At 37.4% G+C, this 20,872-nt stretch overlaps 1 protein-coding gene across 3 annotated transcripts in view; it reads left to right on the top strand.

Moving 5' to 3' along the window:
• The window catches only part of ZNF800 (zinc finger protein 800), a 47,736-nt gene that overhangs the window by 25,414 nt on the left and 1,450 nt on the right, over positions 1-20,872 (top strand). The window contains exon 6 of one of the 3 annotated variants that reach the window (XM_060633030.3): positions 14,017-14,548. The exons of the other annotated variants lie outside the window; for them this stretch is intronic. Within the exon in view, the coding sequence (XP_060489013.2) occupies position 14,017 (1 nt within the window). The 3' untranslated portion in view covers positions 14,018-14,548. Of the gene's footprint in view, positions 1-14,016; positions 14,549-20,872 lie in introns of those variants that run through there. 3 annotated transcript variants of the gene reach the window in all.

Below are 20,872 nucleotides of genomic sequence, written 5' to 3'. Positions count from 1 at the left end.
CGCGTTACATTTGCACATTGTACTGTTTGCAAAGCACATCTACCACATTACCTTATTGGCAGCTTAGTGTAATGATCTGGAGCTAGATAAGTTGGTGAAATTTTTGTATCCACACATTATTTCCTGTGTGGCTTTGTACTAGTTACTTGATCATTCTGTGTCCTAGTTACCTCATCTGTGAAACGGGGATAATATCTACCTTACGGGGTTCTGAGGATAAAATGAAAAATACGTGAAACATTTAAAGTAGTGCTTGGCATGTTACAATAAATGTTGGATATGGTTACCATAAGTGATTTTCATAGCATTGGAAATGTGTAATGTTTTTATTACCACTTAAAGTTTAGATTGAAATGGGTGCATTAGAAGAGAACTTTATTGCTACACATCAGATTTTAACTCTTGCTTTGTATTTAATTGGGACAATGAAGACAACCGACTGTATTATTATTTGCTGTCAATTTTCTTCTGATCAGATATTACTAGTTTACCATTCTCATAAATTTTTCACTCATCTTGAAAAAAGGTATTAGGTAGTTTTAAGCACATTCATTTTAAGTTTGGCTTTGTTTTTATGGTTACTCCCCAGAATAATCCATCTGTCTTAAAATTCTTATTAGTATCTGTCCCATCACACAAAAATTTTATTGTTGGTCATGTGCAGAATATTGACATGGAGCTAATATTAATTGATTAACATAGCTGAAACATTTCTGTAAAAGTATATATGCAGTACTATTTGAAAGAAAGCTTCAGTTATGGAATGAGTAGATTCTTCAGGAGAGCATGATTTGGGCTAAGTCAGGAATTTCTTGGGTAAATGTGTCCTGAAGAGGTAAGAAGTGGTACTTTCAAAAGTCTTACCCCTGGTAGTCATTAGTGGCAGTACTCCAAATTTCACCGAGGCCCAAGTACTGTTAGATTATCTGCCGAAAGGGTTTACGCACATACCCAGTTGTTCCTGCTTTTACTTTTTTAACAATAAGATAATGATTTTAGAAACTTTTGTATTTAGGGACTTGTATAATTTGCAACACCAGAGAACGTTTGTCCCTAGGTTTGGATGAACCTTCGTATTCTGAACTTCAGATCAAGTGCTGGGGTTCCAGCGCCTGTGTTGTATGGCTTCTTAGTGATGCTGATACTCAAATACTTGTGTCAGGTATCTGGAGCATATTCCTGGCACACAAAACACTGTGATGCGTAAGGCGTACAATGATAATGCTTGAAAAAATAGCCAAACCAAAATAAACCAAAAAACAAAAACAAAAAAAACCCCTTACTTTGAATGCTTGAGCAATAATAACATGAAGCTATCCGGGTGTCCTGCTTTATATAATCTCATTAGCACTTTCAATACAAGAGTGTGTAATGATGTTAGGTCGAGAGGAAAAGTTATTACACCAAAATGAACCCTAAGTGCATGGAACTGTTATTACAACTCAGGTTTTGAATATTCGTTTTTAATCTCTGCTATCTGTGGGATTATACTGAAAATAAATTAGCTCTGAGAAATGGAACTGTGGCTTTTAGTCAGACTTTCTAAAGTGTGCAAAAATATTTTTTTAAAGAAGTTTGAGACTCTTCTTGCATAGATTGGGCCTTTGGTAAACCTGAACCCCAAAATACCTGTTAGGTGTGACTAGTAGCTTTTATTTTGGATGGAAGGAAAAAGCAAGGAATGCTTTTCTTCTAAGAAAAAAAATAGTGAAGCACTAGGAAGATATTGTATGCACAAGTGATTGAATTATATGAAAAAATACTTTTAGGGAAAGGATTTTTATGTCATTTCCTTGAATTTTTGACATAAGTTGTTAGGGGCTTTTTATAAAAGCTTCTGTAGGAGAGTGGCTATGTCATTTTCAAGCCTTTTGATCATTGGAGATTGGTTGAATTCCTTGAAATTTAATGTGCTGGGCATTTGCAGATGGTTGAGACTTTCTGAGCTTTGTCCTTTCCTTTGAATGGACAGACTTCAAGGTGATAAGATAGTCTAATGAGAGTGTCATAAAGATGGTCAAAAACATACTTAGTGAAATTTATGCATAATTTTCAGTGTATCGTCAAGTTAAACTTTTTCTGAAACATTTTCGCATTTTTCCAATTTGCCCTTTCTTTGCTTGTCCATCGTGACTAGTCAACTGTTGTTGCGTATGATTATGAGAGAACAAAATCACTTATTTGCCATAAAATGTGGACATAAACAGATTATTGTACACACAGGAGGAAGAGATGATTTTGTTTCCTGTAGCTCCCTTGGATCTCTTTTTAATCTTTAAGTGCACAATTGTAATGATATAAATTGTTAAATTTAAAGGTTTAAGATACATCTCTGAAGCCCCACCCCCACCCCCCCTTTTTAAAAACGGTTAACTAGAGCAAAGTAACAGTGTAACACTGTGTCTTCAAATCACAGATGCTACAAGATGGAACTAAGACCCACAATGCTTAGATTACCACCCACCCAGTTTGCCTTGTCATCTAATTGCAGCTCTGTTGAGTGTATGTGCACTCATATATAAAAATACTGTGCCATGCTTTATTTTATTTTTATTTTATTTTATTTTATTTTATTTTATTTTATTTTATTATTTATTTTTGGTTGCAAGCAGAGTTTTACTTGGTCTGTAGCTAGTAATGAAAGGCTTATTAGAAAGCTTCATGTGGGAAAATAAGGGAGATTGAAACTGGCTTCACCATATAGATTTCAACTAGGTGTTAACAGAACCTGGAAAAAATCAATGCAGCTGTAGTGACTGGGTATGGTCCTCTTAGCAGCAGCAATATATTCTCTGCTGTTATTGCCCTTCTCAGACTCTGTTTTTACTTTTTATTTTTAAACTAATAACCTTATTCTGTATCTTTTCAATGTGGTTATAACTGCCTCATTACTTCTGCTGCCTGCCTTCTCTGCTTTTCAGCTACTTTCCATATAGCTCGTAAGAAAAAAATCTGATTAAGTTAGGTTTATTCCCTGTCGGGCAAATCTCCCATGCCAGGTCTTTTCATCGGTTGCTGGCCATAAGTTGCTCTTCATAGATTGGCTCCTTTTGGGATATGTGCTCCCCCATTGCTCCTGTCATTGGTGATCACGGTGGCAGAGTCAGTGGCATAAAACCTATTCCTGAACCCAATAAAAGGAATCTTGGTGGGAATCTTTTAAAAGAGGGATCTGAATAGTTCTGGAATGTAATCTTTCCAGTACACATGATTAGATAGAATTAGATAAAGGGGATTAAGAGTACTCTTCCTGAGGGGCGCCTTGGTGGCTCAGGCGCCTGGGTGGCTCAGTCGGTTGAGCGTCCGACTTTGGCTCAGGTCATATCTCGCCGTTCATGAGTGCAAGCCCCATGTCGGGCTCTGTGCTGACAGCTCGGAGCCTGGAACCTGCTTCGGATTCTGTGTCTCCCTCTCTCTGCCCCTTCCCCACTTATGCTCTGTCTCTCTCTCTGTCTCTCAAAGGTGAATAAACGTTAAAAAAAAAAAAAAGTACTCTTCCCGGGATGAGCACTGAGTAATGAATAGAATTGTTGAATCATACTGTACACCTGAAACTAATATAACACTGTATGTTAATTATACTTCAGTTAAGAAAGTCAGAGTTGGTAGGTACCAGATTTGTGGTGTTAATCTGTCTTGCTCTAAAAAAAAAATAAACTAAAACTAAAAAGGTGATAGAATTAAAAGTAACCTGGGACTTTGAGTGTTCTGTCAGTGCAGCATCAGTCCTTTCCATCCTGAGAAAATGTGGAAAAGAGTTTTCTAATCAGCGTCTGCAGTTCCTTTTCTGAACTGCCTGGTGCTGTTTCCATCTTCAGCTTTGCAGATTCATAGAAGTTTTCACTCTGAAAGAACCATTACATCTCCTGTACCAGCGTATTAGACCATTCTGTCAATTGCTGCTGCTTTCCACACACCTCCAATTATGCTGTATAGTTTGCATTGGTGATTTAGTGAACCTTTAAGTATTGCTTCTGTTTTTCTACTTGTATTTTCCATGTTTGGGTTCACTCTGCAATAGCTGTTTTATATCTTCTCATTCATTCCTTCAATGACACATACCGTTGGTTGAGTGTCCATCATGTGCCTGATACTATTCCAGTCTTTTGGGGCAACAGAATTGTAACAATGGTTAAAGCATGGATTTTTAAGAATGATGCAGACCTGAGTTCAAGTCCTGGCTCCTTTACTTGCTAGTTACTTAATCTTTCTAAGCTTGAGTTTTTGTCTGTAAAATGATAATACTAGAAACTACCTTATAGGTAGGTTTGTTGTGGGAATTTATACAAATTTAGTGATATATTGTATTTTATATACTCAGCACAATGCATGGCTCAAGTAAGAGCTCAATAAATATGCATTATTACTGTTGTAGTAATCACTAAAATTATTATCAATTTGCTCTGAAATACTTTCTAGCACTTAGTGTCTGGTTATCTTGCTTTGCCATTTGTGGTTCGTTGCCTTTTTGTTGGCATTAATCCAACCGTTTAATGAAAAGTCAGATGTAACATCCGTGATAAAGCCAAGATACCCAGCAGTTTATTAAGGTAAAACATACTATTTTATGGTCTTTAATCTGCTGCCACTTTTAATAGCACCTTCTGCTGATTGTTAAAGAATTTGTTGAACCTTTCATATAATTTTGCTTCTCTGTGGCTGTTTTATAGAAGCATGTATAGTTTGAGTATAGAAACTCAAAGCAGCTTTTGGTTTTATTCTTTTGTTGTAAACATTAGGCTGTGGGTACATGAACATACTCTGAATTTACAAGCAAGAATTATGTCTTCTGTTTGCATCACCAGTGCCTCACAGTGTAGTTGGCATATAACAGGTGCTTAGAGAATGTTGAAGGAAGGAAAACGGAAGGCAGGAACAGGACATCAGGGATCTTCAGGCTTATCATTAGTCCACAAATATACCTTTGCTTTTAAGCTTCCTTCCCATTACATCATCTTCTGATCTGTATAGTTTCTCTACCTGTGAGCTCCTCTTTGTTTCTGTTACTGCTGGCTTCTGTTGCCTGCCTTCTTTGTGTGAACCTCTTAGCTTCTGCCATTGCTACTCAGTGATGGTGACAGATTCAAACTCATGGCAGTGCTGTATTGACTGTATATGCTGTAAGTAATCCATAATCAATTGCACACTGTATGGATGCACATTTAGTGATTTTTTTGGCTGGTTCTTTTAAAGGTTTACTTTTGTTTAATTCATGTTTATTGAATTCTTTGAAATTCAGCTCACATTTCACTTCCTATTCCATTCCCAGATCTCAACAAAAAGCAGGCAACTAATTGTTGATATTAGTTGTTGATATTGCTGCTTCTGTCATTTGTGTAATCTTAGAAATTGGGATTGATTAGTTATTTTGTTTATGTAATTCTCACATTGCCTACTTTAGAACTTTTGCACTGTCCTTAAGGCCTCCAGCTGTATTTTTGCTCCCTTGGTAAGAAGCAGCTTAGCCTGTATCATGGCAAAAGATAGAGGCATTTCTTTATGCTCCCCTTCTGCATCACACTTACTTTCTTGTCTTCTATTCCTTCTTTGATTCTTTGCAGAAAGAAGTGTTCTTCTTTTCCAAGTCCAACACTTCTGCCCTTTTTCCCCCAAGACCTTCCTTCAACAACCCTCCTCTCTTTTCCCCTCCCCATCTTCTGTCTTCCTTTCCACAAGCTTCTCCCCCTCAGCCCACAAATATGCTCAAATTCCTTTCAGCCAGAAAGTAAACTTTACCTACATACTACCTTCAATCTAGTTACTGCCATCTGTTCCTGCTTCCTTTCACTGTCAGGCTTCCACGTGCTTTCATACTGCTCTGTTTTAGCACCACTTTCACTATAACTTTGTATGTCCTTGTCTTCCTTCTCCTTTAGACTATAAAGCTCTTAGATATGTGTGTTGATCACCATTGATTCCTCAGGGCCTAGGACAGTTCCTGGTCCATAGTAGGCATTCAGTAAATATTTGTTGAATGAATGAACAATATAGTGCCATGCCTATACCACTCACTTGTGAACCATCTGCAATTTTTTTCTACCCCTACATTTCTATTAAAAGTTCACTTGAAGGACATCAATGCCCACATAAATGCTACATCTGGTGGCTTCTCGCTTTTCATCATTCTTGACCTCTTCATGACCATTAATACTTATAAATTTACTTTTCCCAGATTTTTACGGTCACTTATAACTGGGTCACCTTGGGATAATCTCAGCATGGTATTGCGTCAAAAACAAACAAACAAACAAACATCTTTGTTTCCAAAAACCTTTGGAAAATAATGAACCTATTTACTATTTTACAGAAATTTCATAAGGAGATAGAAAGGTACAATTACATAAAGCTTAAATCCTCATACAACTTGGCAGCTTCCTCCAATCTCTCTTCTGTAACATTTCTCCCAAAACATTCTGTGAACTTTCTATCCAAAACCCCTTGACCACTTTTCCCATCTTTATTTTCGTCTAAGAATAACTTTCCAGTTTAAATCACTTTAGCCTCTCAGGTTTTTCCAGTTCTTTTCATACCCATTATCCTGCTCAGGATTCTAAAAGTCTAGGAACATTCTCTTGATTTCATCTGGTTTGCCGTTACTAACTTTGCATGATTTTGCTTAATCTTGAAGCTTTAGATCAGACACTATGTCCTCCAGTGAGTATTTCCCTGACTTCCAAAGTTTGGCTAGGTTTCCCCTGAGTATGTTTCTATAGAACCTCATCAATAACTATATTGAAATGATCTATTTGTGCCTCTTTCTTAGACTATAAGCATCTTAAGGGTAGGGCTCCTATCTTTTCTTCATACCCCTGGCATCTTATAATGCATCTGGAACATGGTGGATGTTGATAAATATTTATTGAACTGATGCTTCTGTGAACTCTGAGCCTTTCTTGCCTTTGGCATTTGTTAGTAGGCCTTTAAATGTGGGTCAAACTTTCCTGAGTCCTTTTTCTTTTTTTTATACCGTCTCAGTGATTTCTTTACTTCCAGAGCATCAGTTATCATTTCTGTGAAGATGACCCCAAACCTGTTCTCTAGCCTGGCTGTTCTCCTGATTATAAGACCATTTGATTTCAAAGTTGCATGTCAGACATCTCTATAAAATGTTTCTCCAGTATCTTAAATGCAACAAAAACTCAGTAAACCAAACTTGTTATCTTCCCGTTAAACTTGTTCCTTCTTTATGTGTTCCCTGTGTCAGTTCTTCACACTCCTACCCTCCCAGTTGTCTAGACTAATTAGAATCCTAGGAAATACCTGGACTTTTTTTTTTTTTTTTTTTTTCCTTTCTCTCACACTCTTCACGTAATCAGTGATCAACGCCTGTTCATCTTTCCTGTGACTGTTTTTTACATTTGGCTCTTCCTTGCCATCTCCATCTTTAGTAGTTTAGTTTGGACTCTTATCTCTTACCTACACTATTGTATTAGTCTTGTAACTGACCTCCTCTCTAATCTGTCTTCCATGCTGCTGTCAGAATTATCTTCCTAAAACACAGATGTGCTGTTACTGTATGTTCCTTACTTGACTGATTTATTCATTCTCAGGTGTCAGCTTGTCACTTCTAAAGAAAGACAACCTAAAGTATGTCTCCCTTGTAGTTCTGTTTCATATTCCTTTCCTACTTGTCATCTAATACAGTTTGTAATTATGCTTATATTTGTGCATTGACTTGTTTAATGTCTGTCTTCCCAGTGGAGAAATTTATGTAAGAGACTGAGTGAGGATAGTTATGTAGACACTGTGCCTAGCACAATACTCGGGACATGGTAATGCTTTAAAAATATTTGTTGAATGAGTGGATGAATGATAGCTTATCAGTATAGGCAAATAGGAGATAGCAAAGGCAGAGAAATTACAGGGTCCTAGAATCTTCTACATCCTCATAGACCTTCGTCTGTAGTTCTAGTTTTTCTGTAATAGTAATGGGCTTCTCCCTTCTGTCTATTGCATTTATTTCCATGAGGATGGGAGTCAACAATTACCCCACACTCACACTAATGCTGATGTGACTGCAGTTGATTTGGGGGCCACTGGGTGGTGGCAGCTAGATTTGTTTACCCGGTATTGATGCATAGGTGGTGCCCTAGGCATGCAGGCAAACAGGTATTTGCTAGGTTGAATTAACCCAGATTCCCTTTTAGCTCCTTGAGTGATGCAAGCCTTTATACCACATGTTAATTAAAGTGCTTATTACTTGTAGGACTAGTTGTATTTGAAATGAGGTGTTTATTTGCCTTTTAAAGATTGAAGATTTCAATTGAACGAACTTTCATTGAATAGAAGCTGAATAAATCATTTGAAAATATTATCTAGGGGTAGGTCAGTAATAATAAGCAAATTAAACTTTTTGTCCACCCTGTGAGGCCTGCCCAGGTTTCAAAGATCAAGGAATTTTATAAGTATTCTTCAGATTTTACTATTTCATAGATTGACCAGCTTCATCCATTCAGTAGGCATATAGAGTTCCTGCCTTGTGTAAGGCGCTGATTTAGGTGCTAGGGTTACAGAGGTAAGAAACAGTTCTTCCTCTTTTTTTTTTTTTCTTTCAACATATGAAATTTATTGTCAAAATGGTTTCCATACAACACCCAGTGCTCATCCCAAAAGGTGCCCTCCCCAATACCCATCACCCACCCTCCCCTCCCTCCCACCCCCCATCAACCCTCAGTTTGTTCTCAGTTTTTAAGAGTCTCTCATGCTTCGGCTCTCTCCCACTCTAACCTCTTTTTTTTTTTTTTCCCTTCCGCTCCCCCATGGGTTTCTGTCAAGTTTCTCAGGATCCACATAAGAGTGAAACCATATGGTATCTGTCTTTCTCTGTATGGCTTATTTCACTTAGCATCACACTCTCCAGTTCCATCCACGTTGCTACAAAGGGCCATATTTCGTTCTTTCTCATGGCCACGTAGTACTCCATTGTGTATATAAACCACGATTTCTTTATCCATTCATCAGTTGATGGACATTTAGGCTCTTTCCACAATTTGGCTATTGTTGTGAGTGCTGCTATAAACATTGGGGTACAAGTGCCCCTATGCATCAGTACTCCTGTATCCCTTGGGTAAATTCCTAGCAGTGCTATTGCTGGGTCATAGGGTAGGTCTATTTTTAATTTTTTGAGGAACCTCCACTGTTTTCCAGAGTGGCTGCACCAGTTTGCATTCCCACCAACAGTGCAAGAGGGTTCCCGTTTCTCCACATCCTTGCCAGCATCTATAGTCTCCTGATTTGTTCATTTTGGCGACTCTGACTGGTGTGAGGTGATATCTGAGTGTGGTTTTGATTTGTATTTCCCTGATAAGGAGCGACGTTGAGCATCTTTTCATGTGCCTGTTGGCCATCCGGATGTCTTCTTTAGAGAAGTGTCTATTCATGTTTTCTGCCCATTTCTTCACTGGGTTATTTGTTTTTCAGGTGTGGAGTTTGGTGAGCTCTTTATAGATTTTGGATACTAGCCCTTTGTCCGATATGTCATTTGCAAATATCTTTTCCCATTCCGTTGGTTGCCTTTTAGTTTTGTTGATTGTTTCCTTTGCTGTGCAGAAGCTTTTTATCTTCACAAGGTCCCAGTAATTCATTTTTGCTTTTAATTCCCTTGCCTTTGGGGATGTGTCGAGTAAGAGATTGCTACGGCTGAGGTCAGAGAGGTCTTTTCCTGCTTTCTCCTCTAGGGTTTTGATGGTTTCCTGTCTCACATTCAGGTCCTTTATCCATTCTGAGTTTATTTTTGTGAATGGTGTGAGAAAGTGGTCTAGTTTCAACCTTCTGCATGTTGCTGTCCAGTTCTCCCAGCACCATTTGTTAAAGAGACTGTCTTTTTTCCATTGGATGTTCTTTCCTGCTTTGTCAAAGATGAGTTGGCCATACGTTTGTGGGTCTCGTTCTGGGGTTTCTATTCTATTCCATTGGTCTATGTGTCTGTTTTTGTGCCACAGTTCTTCCTCTTAAGTATCATAGAAAAGAACAAATTATAAGGATACACAGAAGTGCAATATTAAAGCACACTGAGGAGTTGGGGAAGGCTTTTCATAATTCCTAAATTCATTCTTGAATTGCGTTTTGAAAGAGGCAGAAAAACTTCCAGGTGGGTACAGACACATGAGACCACACGTAGACCAAGGGAAGGAAGATGAGACAGAGTGATGGCCAAGTCAAGAAAGATCTTATGTACCAAGTAAGTAGTTTGAATCAAATTTTCAAGATTAAGGGTAGTTATTGAAGGATTTTAAGCAGGGGTATTTGATAGCATTGAGGAGATTGAATTGGGATAGAGAGTAAGATTTGTGGTGGGGAAATCAAATAGAAGCCACTTTTAGAAATCTAAATAGGAAGTGATAAGGGCCTAAATTTAGGTAAGGCAATGAAACTGAGGAGACAGATATGGACACTATAATTATTTCAGAAGTGTAATTTTCCAGGCAGTGGAGATGAATAAGGAATGTGACTGCCAGGTTTGGGAATATTGGTTGGGCAGGTGGGTCAGTCCATTCTTCAAGGTAGGAAACATAGGAGGAGGAACATTTTCTGGGGAGAAATGTTGAATTAAAGTTTAGATGTGTTGAGTTTGAGATGCTTATGGGACATCTCACTGGAGATGCTTAGTAGGACTAGGAGATACAGACTGGAGGTCAAGAGAGAGATTTGTCCAGAGACTTGAGATTTATGAGTCATTAGTGCACATATATTTTAAGCCATAGGTTATGAAGAGGTTGCAAAGAAGGATAAATACACTCCGCATATCATACTATTTCTCACATTCTGGTTTAGTGTGTAAGTTAGGTTGGTGCCTTTCTATTTCAGTTTTTCATTTGGGAAATGATGTTTGACTAGCACTGATTCTCTGCTCCAACCGCTACCACTCTCCACTGCCATTTATACAGTCTATAATATAACTTATATTTGATATTACTCTAAGAAATGCTGGGTAATTAAATTGTAACACTATTAGGCAATGTGAACGAATTTAGAGGACTTTAAAAAAATCTGTAAGACCTATTTTAAAAGATTATTTTTAGAAAGGAAATAACCTTCTTAAAATAATAAAACAACCTGTTAGTGTTCTGAGACTGAACAAGGTGTGTTTGTTGAGTTCCATACCTTTCATATGTTCGGGATTTGTTTGTGATTTAGTCCCTGTGCTTCTGATCAAGGCAGAAACTATTTCTGAAAACTAGGAGGAAGCCATGTCACTAAACTAACAGAATCTGACATAATCCATATGATAAACTTAATTTAGTATCCACAGCCAGATTCTAAGGGGGAAAATATGCTATTAAATATTGAACAGATGATTGAAATATATTGATTTTATTTTGCCAAGCTACATTTTTTTGGATGGGTCAATATTTAAGATAACAGTTAAAAGCTAGGTCCTGCATTGTCATATATGTTTCTGTGGCCCTCACTGGTTTCTCCCAATTTCTTTTCACTTCTTTCTGAAGGGAGAATCTAACAATGGAACTTTAGATCTTGCCATTTAGATAGCCGCTAGAATTCTCCGCAAGTGGAGGTTTTTGTCCCTTCAGAACTGACATGGAACAATCTGTTTACCTGGCACGGACCAATGGATGTTGAGGAGAGTGTGTAGAATGAGTTTTAAGAAGTCAGCCCTGCTTGGGGCTGAAAGTAATGACGTTGTACTGTAAACCATTTGAGCTGTCCAACTTTTGATTAACTTTTAAAATCTGCCTTTGAAGGGAAGGATTCCTGGGAGACTTTCTGTGTCAGGTTTTAATAGAGTAAATTTATGGATGAGTTAGGACCCTTAAAAACTAAAGTCAATAATAGAAATGCTGACAGACTTGAACTAGAAGAGGACAGCTATAATAAAACAACATTTTATTATAACCTTATAATCTATAGTAAAATGGGGGGGGGGACATTTAAAGTTTTCTGTTCTAATGTTTTGAAAATGGTTTCATTTTCTTGTTATTTGAACTTTAATAATGGGCATTAGCATAAACTGAATATCCATGTCAAAACAAGGTACATTGCCATAGCATAGAATTATTTTAAAGTGTTTTTTTTGTAATGTTTATTTTCTTTTTTTGAGAGAGAGAGACAGGGTGAGTAGGGGAGGGGCAGAGAGAGGGAGACATAGAGTCTGAAGCAGACTCCAGGCTCTGAGCTGTCAGCACAGCCTGACGCGGGGCTCGAACCCATGAACCATGAGATCATGACCTGAGCCGAAGTCTGATGCTTAACCGACTGAGCCACCCAGGCGCCCTGTGTAGAATTATTTTAAATCATAAACTTTTAAGACTTGTTTCAAATCTTTTTTTCTAAATAAATTTGTTTCTAAACATTGCTTTTTTTTTCAATATACCCATTTTCACCTCAGTAAGTCACTAAAAGATTATTGAATAAAGGTATTTCGGCACTTGAAAGTTTGTAACAAAAATGCAGAGTGGAATAGAATTTTAGAATACATATTGTCTGCACTGAGGACTTCATTTGTTTAATAACCTTTATATTTGTTGATATTCTTTCTTGCCCCGTGCCAACATTTTAGACATTTTGTGTAGAAATTTCTTACAAGATTTATCATGTTACCAAAAACACACCCAGATTCTTTATCCAGAAGATAATGAATACCTTGAAGTTATGCCAAAATTAATATATTAAGTGGTTAAACATTATTCTCTTAGCTTTACTAGATCACTGGGAGATAGAAGGTAGTGTTTTGCTTTGTTTTGTGTTGTTTTGGCATTCCTTCTGATGCAGTAAAATCCACAGCACTTTATTTCATCTGCTAGCCCCAATTCACAGACTTAATCGATAGAAAAGTAAAACTGGCACCTCTTGATTTCCCGGTTTTGTGTATCTTGGGTGGAGCTGACTTCTAAGTGTGTGAAGGTTGTGATAGGAAATGATGCTAGGTACTTGCAAGAAAATACTGGAAGAGGGTTGCCAAACGTTTTCTCATACCTCAGCGCCCTGCCCTATTAAAAGTTGCATCTAGATGCATAGTGATCTTGTATTTAGCCTGTTCAGTCACTTTTGATACAGTGCTAGTGTGTCGTCACTCCTACGTAGTAGGAGTCTGCAGAGAAAATTTGCCAACCCTGATTCTCACGCGTTTGGCAAAGTTACCATTTAAAATCAAAGTATGATTAAAACTAAATTCATCATCCTACTACGAGCGCCGACTTGGTCCATGCTGCCATCATCTTGTTCCTTATCACACAGGGTTCAAAATCCTCTTTCTTTTGTGACTCTGTTCTTGGCAGCTCCAACCCATGGTGACCTCTTCCTTTGATGAACTCACAACATTTACCTTACCACTTATTATTCACTCTCACCCTGTGTGTTACTATGGCATCATTATTTAGAGTGTGCCCCACGATTAGACTCTAAGCCCTTTGAGGCCCAACAGTTTTTCTCCGCAGCATGTGGGATAATGAATGAACGGATCCCCAGGCCTCTTCCTGTTTTCTGTTCTCCAGCTGTCAGTTTGGGTGTCTTTTCTGTCACCTCTTTGTGTCCTACTTTGGTCTAAACCTTCTATTGCTCTCCTCTTGGCTACTCTGGTTCTGTTAGTATCTTGTTTATGAAGATTATCAATGATTTTGGGAGATTCTTGGGCTAACTTTATGGGAATAGGAGGTGATTTTTCAGCTTTTTTTCTTAGGATCCATTTTTAAACTCTACTGCAAAAATTCTACCTTTTTACAATTATTTTTAATATTTGTTCATTTATCAAGTATATTCTAGGAGTCTATATCTTGGAAGCCATAGTTTAGATATATAAAAAAGGAGGATTAACCTGAAAGAAAGAAGAGAAACATTGTTGCCAAACAGAAAGTTTATTCTCAGACTCTTTTGCTTGCTATGTTGCCTTTTTTTTTTTTTTTTATAGCCTCATGGGAACAGAGCAGGCGGAAGTGTAAGTAATTACAATATTGTGTTATATAAGTCACTGCAAAGTAAGGCTTATAGTTATTTTTTTTTTTTAGCCACCTGGCATTTTGTATATGCTGTTTTTTGAGCCATAATTCTGTTGAATTGCAGATGGGGACTCTAGAGATTTAGCATACCCTCATTCTAAAGTGGAAAAAGTTGAGGTAAGTGGTTGCACAAGGTCACATGTGTAGTTAATGAAGAATTCAGGAATAGAGGCCAGCTATCTCTTAAAGATTAGTAGGTAATGACACATACATGTAAAAAAAAAAAAAATAAGAAAAAAACGGTACTATGAGGTGTTCTGTGAAAGGTAAGTTTTCTTCCTATCCCATCTCTCATTCTCTACCCCAGAGTCAAATTACCAGTTTCTTGGGCTTTCAAGAGCTGTCCTATGTATATATAACCATATAAATGTATACCTTCCCCTTTATGCAAATGGTAGCATGTTTGTATACACTTTTCTGTACCTTGCTTTTTCCCCCCACTTTTTCACATGGCAGTATGTCTGAATTTTGTGGACACTGGATATTTTTATTCTTTGGTCCATGAACTTTCATGTTACTATATTGTCTATCATTTAAACAAATAGTTTTTGTTCATATGAATGGACAAATTATTAAATCATTTTTTGTTTCTAGTATACATTGAGTTTCTTATGTGACCATAATGTAGTATTTCACATTGCTTTCAGAAAGAGATCATGGTTATTGATTTATTTTATGGTATATGTTGAAGTTAAAAGATAAGTGAAATATATATAATAATTATTATTGCTAGTTACCAATAACAGCTAATTAGGAAATTTTCATTTGAAAAAGAAGTGACAGGTACAGTTTTCAGGGAAATGATCTACCTTTAGACTTGTATAAAAATCTTTCTGGTATGTACAAAAATCTTTCTCAGTGCCAGTGAAAGGCAATGATGTTATAAATACCAAACCACAAATGTTTATTTTCTAAATTTTTAAATACCTTTTTTTCCATTTTTTAGAAAGATTTTATTTGTAAGTAGTTTCTATACCTAACATGGGACTTGAGCTCACAACCACAAAATCAAGAGTTGCATGCTTCACCGACTGAGCCAGCCAGGCGCCCCTATTTTCTGAATTTTTAAATCTCCAACCTCATATGCAAATAACAGAAATAATTTTTCATTTGTTTCTCAAAATGGATTGTAACTATATGTGTTACTCTTGATATGACTCATGATCATCTGTATAAAAATGTATTCTTAATTTTGATCATTCTGGGTTTCTCTTGGCTAACTTATGTATCAGTGCAATTATTGCTTTATTTATTAGAGATTAATGGGGCCTAAAGAACTCCTTGATTTTAGATCTTTTCAACCAAACCATATCACAAAAGGCAAACCCACTAAAAAAAAATGTGTCCCATGCCAGATGTCCATGATAGGATTTATAGAGGTTAAGTATTTATATTTGGATTTTACTTTAGACAGTAATCCTGCATTCTCCCTAAAGGTGGCAGTACTTCTCAATGCATTGTTTACTGAGTAATTCTTTTTGAAAACAGTATTAATTATAATTCCATTACTGATTGGAAAAAAGTTAATCATACTAAAAGTATATTTCCGTAATACTTTCACAATAGTTAAGATTCAGTAGTAGAACAAATAAGATCGTAGTTTTGAGGTTTATAGCATTAGTGCAGCTTTTATGTGTATTATCTTCAAACTGGACAGTTCTAATTGCATTCTGACTTTGGAATTCTTGGTGTAAGATTGAGAGCTAAAGTCTTGTCAAAAATTGTGATTAAGTCATGGTAGAACCTTGCTATATTTCTAGGTCTCTCTTCTATGGAGATATTATCAGGAAACAAAAACTGACAAAACACCCCAAACAAAAACCAGAACCCTTAAATAACTGTGTATTGTGTGAGACATGGGAATTTTTTTTTTTAGTGTTTTTTTTTTTTTTATTTTAAGAAAGAGCACACACAAGTTGGGGAGGGGCAGAAAGAGAGAGAGAGAGAGAGAGAGAGAGAGAGAGAGAGAGAGAATTTCAAGCAGGCTTCACGCTCAGCCTGCTGCAGGGCTTGATCCCACAACCTTGGGATAATGACCTGAGCCAAAATCAAGAGGGGGATGCTCAACTGACTGAGCCATCCAGGCACCTGGGAAATGTTTTGATATTTATTGTTTGGTATAAATTTATATGTCTAAATTTTACTTGAATTTTTTTTTCCTTAGGTGGCTAACTTCTTTTAACAAGTGAAATAAATACTTATTGGTGCTACTAAAAAAAAACAATCTTGGGGCACCTGGGTGGCTCAGTTGGTTGAGCTTCCGACTCCTGATTTTGGCTCAAGTCACGATCCCAGGGTCATGGGATCAAGCCCCATGTCGGGCTCCACACTGAGTGTGGAGCCTGCTTAAGATTCTCTCCCTCTCTCTCTTTCTCTCTCTCTGCCCCTCTCCCTTGCTTGCACTCTCTCTCTCTCTCTCTCTGTCTCTAAATCAGTCAATCCTCAATCTTGAGCCTTTTCTGCTGTAAAAACAAAGCTCTGAATTCACAAGGTGGTGCCCTGGAGTCTGGAGAAACACTATGTTTTGTCCTCCTTTTTCCATCATTTTCATTCCTAAATGGTTCGTGTGTGCACACATGCGCGTGCGCTGTATGCATGTGCACGTGTGTGTGTTTAGTATGTGTTCGAAATCACATAGCATTGTATTTTGAAGATGGTGAACAAGATAGAGAGGCCAGCCTCCCCTCCAGGCCTCACAGGTCACTTTGACATGGCTATTACTTTCTAAGGCTGGCCTTGATTATTGGTTGATCTAGCAAGGTGACTGGGTGCTAGAGAACTGTGTCATCTAACGAGCCTCCTAGATACTGGTGTATAAATATTACAGTGCTAGTTTTTTAATTTGCAGGGAGAGGTATCAGACGCACTGGCTTCTCATGTTTATGGCTCATGTATTTTCTCCAAACAGGCAAATCTAGTCTACTAAATTGTAATCAGAAGGTTGCTTGATGGACATTGAGTCAGCTCACAGTGACCCAAATCAGCAAGTTCTGGTAGTGTGATGCATTCATCTTTCCCAAGGAATATATTTGCCACTCAGATGTTCAAATTTCAGAGCATCCTTTTTACTAGACCAGGCTGCAGACAGATGGCCAGCTTTTGATTTCTTGATTTCTTTTCTTACATAGTTACCATGGACTATCTCCTTTAGCACATTTTTTTCCATTGGAGTTTAATAAATTTGCATTAATACTTATAAAACACTTAGCCCAGTGCCTGGCATACAGTAATTAAATAATAACTAATATTAATAAGTATAACTGGTGTTGAGTTCAGGTCACATTGATACTTGTAATATCAAAGTCAGTCTTTTGGGCCATTTCTTTAGATGACTGATCTGTCTCATCTTTTACACTTTGAGCTATTTTCATTCTTTATTCTTTAAGTCTTTTAACTCCCTCCTTAATTTCATTTACCCTTAATATGGAATCCATAAGCTAATTAGGACAATCCTTTTTAGCTCTGAATGACTTTGCTACCATTTTGTTTTTGAGACTTTCTTTTTCAAGTTTCAGTTTTTTGCTCCCAAATACCTCATTCTCCACAGTTCCCCATCTGCAATGTGAGTCTATTAAAAGAGATGATCTTCAAGTTACTGCTTAGCTCTAGAATATGTATAATTTTATATCTTATTTGAACAGATGATGTTTCAGTTATAGCCCTTTCCCTCTAATCATGCTTACCTTCATTTCAAGCTCTGCTTAAATTCTTTCTCATAGAATGTAAAGTTATTTTGAAAATGGTAGCAGCATCTGGATTCTTAGAATAGCAGGATTGCCGTGGAATTGGGAGGTAATGGTTGAAAAACCCAGAGGGAGAGGTATGATGGTGGTGAATTCAGCAGTTGACAGTGACGTTACAGGTAGGACACACAGCTGGCGAATCAAAATGTTTTGTATGGAAATGGGTACAGAAAGGAACAGATGAGTTGGTCACTGCAGCAACAATGAGCATTGTCAGCCTTCCCCTCTCCATCCATCTGGGGATCAGTTATTCTTTTAAGAGTGGCGGAATGATTTAGGAAAACAGTGGAGACATTGCCATAGCTTTTTCTGGTATTCGTAAAAATACAGATTATGGTGCATTTTTGAAGCTGGTGGTCTCAGAACCACACTTGGAGCCAAAGGTCCTGGGTAGTTACTGTTGTGGGAGTTCAGAAAGTGGAGAGATCATTTCAGACTGTAATGATCAGGGAAAGCTCGTCGGGAGTGGCTTTGGTCTGGGTCTTGAGGGGTGGAAAGTGTTTGAATAGACGTAAGGAGGGAGAAAACATTTTTTTGATGGGTGAAATGCCAAGAACAAAAGCATAGAGGTGAGAAATAATCATACATGATAGGGGAGTGGAGTGGTATAGAGTTTCTTAAATATGGTCCATGAAAGAGAATTGAAGCAGTGCTTCTGTCAAATACCACTAACTCCAGAATTAGAAGAAAACGGATGCTGTGCCATTTTTGTTCAGCATGCAACTGGATAAACTATTGATGCCTCTCAGTGCATCAAGCTTCACATTTTCATGTGCTCCCTGATGCCCTCAAGAAAGAATTCCATTTTGGGACCCTTTTTGGAAATTGGAAAGACTGTCAACAGTTTCAAAATAATCCTGTCTTTCTCTCTCTCTAATATTCAAATGGAAGAAAAAAAAATACTAGCACTCTGAGGGCAAATGTGCACTCATCATATCAGGCATACGTCATGGTTTTCCTGCTTTGATGAGGGAAGGCTAGCCACACGTGTCTGTGTCTCATTACTTTCCGTATCAGCTGCTGTCACTACCTTTCCAACAGGTACTACCAAGAAATAGGAACAGAATATGATGTTTTTCTCTACTAGGCAGAGGTTTGCTGCCTTTCAAGAGGTCTTAATTTAATTTGAAAGCAGGGGAAATAACATTACTTGACTCTAGGTTGAAAGCCTTGGAGGAGGGGTTCGTGGGTGGCTCAGTCAGTTAAGCGTATGACTGTTGGTTTTGGCTCAGGTCATGATATCATGGTTGGTGAGTTTGAGCCCCGCATGGGGCTCTGCACTGGCAGTGAATAGCCTGCTTGGGATTCTTTCTCCTTTTCTCTCTGCCCCTCCCACTCTCTCTCTAATAAATAAACTTAAAAAAAAATTTTTTTTTTAAGTGTTGGAGGAATTTAGTGTTGCAGTACAGAGGTAACCTTAACCTGACAAAGCGTTCTTTGGAATTCTGCTTGGGTTCTGTGTACCTTTGGGATTCAAAGATTTCACTGCTTGTTGCCATGGAGAAAAAAGTTCTAACTGATTATCAAAGAAGACGTACGTGTTGCTGTATCAAAGACCATATCATAATTTTACTTCAATAAGCCAAATATAATTGAAATTTACTACTGAGCAGTTAGAAGCTTTTAAATTAATTTTCTTCAGGAAGCCATTTTTCTTTTACAAAAAATAACAATATGAGGGAGGTATAATCCTTTGTAAATATTGTTTTTTATACATTGCTTATGTTCAGGAAATCAGTTTCCAGTGCAGTGAAATAAAGTATATGGTGTATGCATTTCTGTGCATAATTCTGGAGGACAAAGCCCATATCTTTAATCAGAATCTCAGACTGGTCTTTGATTTTCCTGAAAGGCTAAGAACTAATAATTTAGCTAGTGTGAAGACAGTGGGATGCTGTGGATGAATCTGAGCAAAGGAATCATGGGAAATTAGAAAGCTCATGCGAAGAATGTGAGAAATAAAGCTTTGGCAGGACTGAAGGGTGATATAGGGATTCAGATTAGGTCCAGGGTCTGAGTTATCCTAATAATCTGAAGGCAGTTTTCTAGATAGAGCTTCTCAAAGGTAGGAACCCTCAGTAATCTTTTGGTCTTAGTGTCTAAGCACAGTACTGAGACAAACAGTACTCAAAAATGTCAAATAGACTCACTGTATGGAGAATGAAAGACGATAGCACCAAAAATAAATGCTCTTGCGTATCTGTATTCAATCCTGTTTATGTTAACTGATTTGGTGAAAAATAAGGTTTTTGGAGAAGAAATGCTTTATTAAAAAGCTCATAAACCATCTTTTTGTTCAGGAACAGTTAGTTAATACAAACTTTTTGGCCTCTCAGGATTTGTTCTCTGTAAATTTTATTTCTGAAAATCTTTTACTAAAAGTATGCCTCTAGACATGATAATTTTATCCAGTACCTTTAGAGAGAAGGAAACTTGCAGTATGGTGTGGTTGAGTAGGTCATCACTGATTTAAGCACTATTGTAATAAACATCTAAACTTGGATTTGTTCATCATTAAGTAAAATCAACCTGACAACTCTGAGGTCACTTCGGCTTAAAATATCATTGGAACTTCTCTCTCTTAAAAATAAATAAACATTAAATTTTTTTTTTTTAAAAAAGGGGCGCCTGGGTGGCTCAGTCGGTTAAACGTCCTACTTTGGTTCAGGTCATGATCTCACAGTTTGTGGGTTCAAGCCCCGCATCGGGCTCTGTGCTGACAGCTCAGGGCCTGGAGCCTGCTTCAGATTTTGTGTCTCCCTCTCTCTCTCTCTCTCTCTCTCTCTCTCTCTCTCTGCGCCCCTTCCCCACTCACACTCTGTGTGAGTATCTATCTTTTAAAAATAAAAAAAACATTAAAAAAAATTAAAAATATCATTGGAACTTATAATGTATCTTGTATCAAATTAACAACACAGCCCTGGAATCCCACCCCTATATTATATTAATATAATTTTATGGTCATCTTTATGCATTTTCCTGGGACAAGGTTTAGCAAAAACCAGGCTTCCTAGGTATTAATGACCGCTAAAAATTTAAATGTATTATATTGGAAGACCAAGATGTTTAGACTAGTTCATTGTAACATTTTAATTTGGCTCCCACTAAGTTCTTTGAAGTCAAAGAGACAATTATTGAATATGTTGTTAAAACGTTGGTATTCTGTAAAACATTTGT

Source organism: Panthera onca, chromosome A2 (genome assembly GCF_046562875.1).
Source record: "Panthera onca isolate mPanOnc1 chromosome A2, mPanOnc1 haplotype 2, whole genome shotgun sequence".
NCBI lineage: Eukaryota > Metazoa > Chordata > Mammalia > Carnivora > Felidae > Panthera > Panthera onca.
This window is presented reverse-complemented; position numbering and strand designations above follow the sequence as displayed.